At 48.7% G+C, this 5721-nt stretch overlaps 1 protein-coding gene across 3 annotated transcripts in view; it reads right to left on the bottom strand.

The window, feature by feature from the left end:
* The window catches only part of Traf3 (TNF receptor associated factor 3), a 100416-nt gene extending 95149 nt beyond the window's left edge, over nucleotides 1–5267 (bottom strand). The window contains exons 1-2 of one of the 3 annotated variants that reach the window (XM_050154710.1): nucleotides 5041–5267; nucleotides 4529–4637 (exon numbers count right to left, since the gene is read on the bottom strand). Coding sequence is in view for 1 of the 3 variants with exons in the window: in XM_050154709.1 (XP_050010666.1) it covers nucleotides 4690–4717 (28 nt within the window). In the remaining 2 variants the exon portion in view is untranslated. Of the gene's footprint in view, nucleotides 1–4528; nucleotides 4638–4689; nucleotides 4944–5040 lie in introns of those variants that run through there. The other 2 variants (XM_050154711.1, XM_050154709.1) reach the window with 2 other exon arrangements.
* Between the last annotated feature and the right edge of the window lie 454 nt (nucleotides 5268–5721).

The following is a 5721-nucleotide window of genomic DNA, read 5'->3' as shown; positions in this document are numbered from 1 at the left end:
TTTTTTTTAATTTATTTATTATGTATACAACATTCTGTCTGTATGCCTGTTGGCCAGAAGAGGGCACCAGACCTCATTACAGATGGTTGTGAGCCACCATGTGGTTGCTGGGAATTGAACTCAGGACCTTTGGAAGAGCAGGCAATGCTCTTAACCTCTGAGCCATCTCTCCAGCCCAACTTAGCCTTTCTTAACACTTAAAAGATGTCAAGCTTCGGGTCTAGAGATGGCTCAGTGGTTAAGAGCGTTGCCTGCTCTTCCAAAGGTCCAGAGTTCAATTCCCAGCAACCACATGGTGGCTCATAACCATCTGTAGTGAGGTCTGGTGCCCTCTTCTGGCCCTTCAGGCATACATGCAGACAGAACATTGTCTACAAAATAAATAAATAAATACTTAAAAAAAAAGATGTCAAGCTTCTCATTAATATGGTATTATGGTCTGGATGTATAATCAGCGTTTGAAGTGGAGAGGAAATTGGGAAATCAGAACACCAGTCCGTATCTCTTTAGTAAAATGGCCTCATGAGAAGTCACCAAATAGCCTCCACTTCATCCCTTCCCCTTTACGTTGTTCTTGGAAGAGGCACATGCGTGGAGGTCAGACCTGCCACCAACTCTCTGCTTTGACCATGAGTTCCAAGGATCAAACTCAGGTCATCAGGCTTGCTGGCAAGCAACCTTACCTGTGGAGCCATTTTACCAGTCCTCTAGCTAATTTTCAAATATTTAAAATCAACATGAAACAAATCTTTTAAAAATGAGAACATGAAATGAAATATCAGGGACTATGAGACAGCTCAGTGAGTAAAGAATAAAGCTTTGCCATCCAAGGGTGTAAGTATAACCACCTGAACTCAATCAGCAGAACCCATGTGACTAGAAGTACTGAACAGACCCCACAAAGTTGTCCTCTGACTACTACATGCCCTAAGTGTCACTCACCTCCTTGCTATACACACATCATACATATACAATAATAATAAATAAAATTATTTTTAAAAATGAAACACAGGATCCAGTATTTCATTTCATGAGAATTAAAACATGCCAAGTCTCTCGATAAGGACTAGAGTGGTGGGTTTGGGGGAAGTGTGTTGTGTCTTTCCCACCACCACAGATTTTTGAAATTTTCTATCTATAATGACCCTCAACGTGTGGGTCACAACCCCTTATGGGTGGCATATCAGATATTTACATGACGATTCATAAGAGTAGCAAAATTACAGTTATGAAGTAGCAACAAAGTAACTTTATGGTTGGGTCACCACAACATGAGGAACTGTATTAAAGGGTCACAGTATCAGGAAGGTTGGAAGCACTGACCTACAAAGAGAAACAGCAGGCACAGCAATGTGCTGTGACCCAAACTGGTTCTATTGCTCCACTACCTTCCACAAACCAAGCTCTTCAGTCAGAGACAGCCAGATTACTTCAGCTTCAAAACACACAAAAGCCTGAAAGAGCTGGAGGATAGCAAAGGAAATAAAACATCTGGAAAGCTGGCTAGCAGCACTACTAACATCATTTATACCAGCAGGGAGCAACAGGACAGCAAGCTAACAGGTCTCACCTCACATAGAAGGGAAGGGAAGATCCTCTTACTGTCATTCTCTGGGCCCTACAAGTGGGACCAGACTTCCTAATACTGTGGTCAACTGGGTGCCTTTCCCGGATACTTCCCTGACTAATACAGGCAGCCAGGAGCTTTTCTCTTACAGTAACACAAGCCCCACCCCATACTTGCAGATTCTATATAACACACTAATTCATTTCCTCCTACATATGTGGATGACTTTCCTTTTTTTCCTAGTAAGTCTTTACTTGTGTAACAAGTCAACTTTCTTTTTTCTTCCAAGACAGGGTTTCTCTGTATAACAGTTCTAGCTGTCCTGGACTAGCTCTTATAGACCAGACTGACCTTGAAATCCACCTGCCTCTGCCTCCCAAGTGCTGGGATTAAAGGCCTAGCAGGGGTCAACTCTTTGGGAGTGAGATGATGACTTACATTTTTCTTCACTATTCTTTTGGAAAGTTCCTGTCCTGGTGTCATAGTCAGATCTTAGGTGGGTCTGACACTGCCCTTCACTGTGCACAGGGACCCAGACGCCTCAGATTTCTACAGATCATGCCCCTAAAAACAGGTGCTGTGTCTCACTCATCCTAGCATAGTAACTAGATTATGGGATCCTGGGGCACATTAACTGAATGTTAATTAAACGAGCAAAAGACTCCCAAGTCCAGGTTAATAATATGCTTGTCTGACTGCAGCATGAATGCCAACCTGACTCCTGGAGGGGCCAGAAGTCAACAGTCACCTGCACTAGTGACATCTCACTCCCTAGCAGTTGACCCCAAGTCTGAAACACCAAGTACCACCAAAAAAAGGCTCTGTATTTGATAGGAACCTCACCTTCTTCTTTCTAGACTGGCCTCTCATCCCAATTCTTCCCTGGGATATACAAAATAAGGTTTTTGAAAATGAAAAGGCATTTTATATTTTTATTAATTAGGAATCATAGAAACTACACAAATAAATTTAATGTTTTCTTCTATAGTTTTCTTTTTAAAATTCTATTTTCAATCTTACCAAAAACAAAATAAAATTCTATTTTCTTCTCTCTGTTAGCTCCTCTGAGACTACACCAATCCCAGCTACTCATCTCTACTGCCTTCCTGCCTGCAGGCCTCTGGGCCTCCCTCACTCTGGCTCCAAGCCTAAGCACCATGCTATACCCAGGCCTCGGCTGCCCCTCTCTGGTCACCTTCCAAATCCTCTGATCTCACCTCCTTCCTCACTTTAGCTCTCTTCTCAGCTTCCCTCCATATCTGGATTGTAATGAGCATATACAAGCACAAACATCAACAAAAACAATTATTTTTCTTCTGTAAATACTTGCAAAGATACATACAAGGGTTCTGATTCCACAAATCACACTAAGGCCTTGGGTCATGAGACTTCTGTTAAAAATTCTGAAATTGACCACTGAGAAGAAATTGAATATTGCATAATACTTGATAAGTTAGCTCATTTGCTGTTTGGAGAGTCTTACTATACAAGATGAGAAAACAAAGGCAAATTAATGCAATTTCCTTTGTGTGTTTGCGCTAGCTAAGACTTGCAACACCACAGTGACAGCTTCATCTCTCCCGAGGTACATTACAAAAAAAAAAAAAAGGATTTTAGGGAATGATAAATCATGCTCATCTACTTGGCTCATTAGCATATCTATCCTGACAATACCCCGGAAAGTCCATCTTGATTTACACACAGAAAATTTCTAAGGGATTCTAGCAGAAGTGTTTAGGAAAAAATCCCAAACACAGGGACAAGAAGCATCCAGTTAAATGAAGGACTTTCTTCAGAGCACCGACAACTGACTACTGCCTGTTTCCAATGGAATGTCTCTGCAGCCTTCTCACTGAGGCCATCTGATTAATTCCAAAAAGAATGGATAGCATCCAAGGAAAATAATTGGTCTTCTTTTCCCTCACACGATTCACATGAATGTCTTGTTTTAAAAATGCTGGAATTCTCCCTGGCTAGCTCCCCGCTTCCCTGGCTTCTGCACTGTGACAGCTGGAACAGAGGTGTCTGGGTAAGACACCTTACATCTTAAACCTTGTCCATTATGAGGTCTGATCTGAGCCAGTGAGGATGGAACCCAAGATCCATCTGGATTTCCATCCCCAGCACCTACTCAGGGATTTCTGACTCCTGTCATAAATTCCCCACTTTTCATACTTTAAATGTTCCGTTTGTGTTGGCCAAAGAATTTTCACCTTCAGACTAATTCTTAATATTTAAGATGTCACAATATGGCGAAAAGGGAAACATTTCCTCCCCTTTGAATAAAGGATGGCTGTACACTATTTTGCCAGACACCCTACAATGATGCGGTATTTTCAACAGGCCATTTTCCAAGACCTCAACAGCACCAGGAGATTTTAAAGCCCAACTGAGGGTCCACCTGGACATTTCTACACATCAGCATTTCACAGACAACACAAAACACCATTTCCAAAAATTTCACCTGTGCATCTAGTCACAGAAAATGCTACCAAAAAAAATTATGGCTCCTCTTCAGTTGTATGCTGTGAATGTAAATTAAGACGCCAATACAACACTCGATATAGCTTTTAAGATTCCACAGAAAAAGAGCACACACAAATACACACACACACACTCCCTTCTATTTCATTCTCAAAACTGAGTCAAAGCTCAGTACAAAAGCCACGAAAATAAAATCAGTTCCTTCAACCGATCCGAATGCTTTTTAGATTTCAGAGCACGTCCACAGCACTTCACCCGTTTGCATTTTGTGGCCGTTTCAAATTAAAGGTAAAGAATTTTCCACGCAGAATTCTCTCTAAAGATCTAATCCTGAAACCCGCGTCCCCAACCCGGGGCTGATGACAGTGTGGAAACGTGGCGAAACATACAAGAGCCGTAGCCTGGCGCCTCCAGACCCTGCAAAGCCCCGCGGCAGGGATCGTTTTAATGACTCGCCCGTGGGGAGCCCACTCTGACCTTTGGTGTTAATCGAAGGTGGAAGGTGTGCATTCGACCCCAGCTGGATCCCAGAACGGCCTGCCTTCCAGCCTCTCTGCAGCTCTCCGACTATGAATCAGTCATTCATCTGCAGAGCAATGACTCAGTATAAACTTTTAAATAATGGCTCAAAAACCCACCTCCACCAGCCAGGACGAGCACGCTCATCTATGCGGACACCCTGACTCCGTCGTTCCGTACCGCGCCAAAGCCCCGGGCCTCTGAGATGCTGACGGCTCAGCACCCCTCGGGGCGGGCACCTAGGGCGCGAGGCCTGGCTGCCCCGTCCGCCTGAAAGCGCCGGCGCCTCGGGCCCGGGGCCGGCCCCACACACAAAGTTTCCAAAGTTGGGGCGGCGGGCGGGCCGCACCGCAGACGGTGAGGCGGCCGGGCCGGGCCTGGCCGCGCAGGACCCGCCGGGCCCGGGGCCGCCGCCGGGATGGAGCCGCCCGCCGCCCCGCCGCCCCGCCGTCCCGGCCCGCCGACCTTACCCCGCGGCCCGCCCGCTCGGCCGGCTCAGGGGCGCCGCGCGCATCCTCCGCCGTCGTCTGCAGCGTCCAGCTCCCCGGGCAGCCCCATGTCGGGGGGCGGGGAAGGGCCGGCGGCCGCCGCCGCCGGCTGGAAAGTCCCTGCTGGGCTGCAACCCGGCTCGCGCACGCGGCGGCCGCCGGCCGCGCCGCCTCACGCACCCTCGCGCTGGCACTTCCTCTCGCGCGCTGGAAATCCCCGCGGGCCGCCGGCGCGCGCCCTGGCGCGCCCGCCCCCGCCGCCCGCGCGCGCCTCCCCCCATCCCCCTCGGCTGGCGCGCGCCCGCGCCCGTTGCTAGGGACCCTCGGCCCCGCGCTCGCCGCCGGCCTTAGCAACGACGGCGCGCGCCCGGGGCCCTCAGGCCCGGGCCCCTTCGCGCGCGCGCGCGTGCGCCCTCGCGCCCCGCCCGCGTCCCGGTCTTTCCGGGTCAAAAAGCCAGTCAGGCAGAGTTAGGCGAAGAAGGTTCCTCGCGTCGCCACCTCGACGGGCTGTCCCTACCCTGTCGCCTACTCGAGCACTCACACCTGTAGGAGACACTCGGTCGCGGGCACCCGCTGACACACGTGCAGAGCTCGTTCCGAGTGTCTCCTGCTCGGACACGGACAGTCCCGTCATCCCCCCCTCCCCCCGACAGAGCTCACAGG

The sequence above is a fragment of the Alexandromys fortis genome, unplaced genomic scaffold (genome assembly GCF_014885135.2).
Source record: "Alexandromys fortis isolate MF-2015 unplaced genomic scaffold, M_Fortis_MF-2015_v1.1 scaffold_91, whole genome shotgun sequence".
Taxonomy (NCBI): Eukaryota; Metazoa; Chordata; class Mammalia; order Rodentia; family Cricetidae; genus Alexandromys; species Alexandromys fortis.
This window is presented reverse-complemented; position numbering and strand designations above follow the sequence as displayed.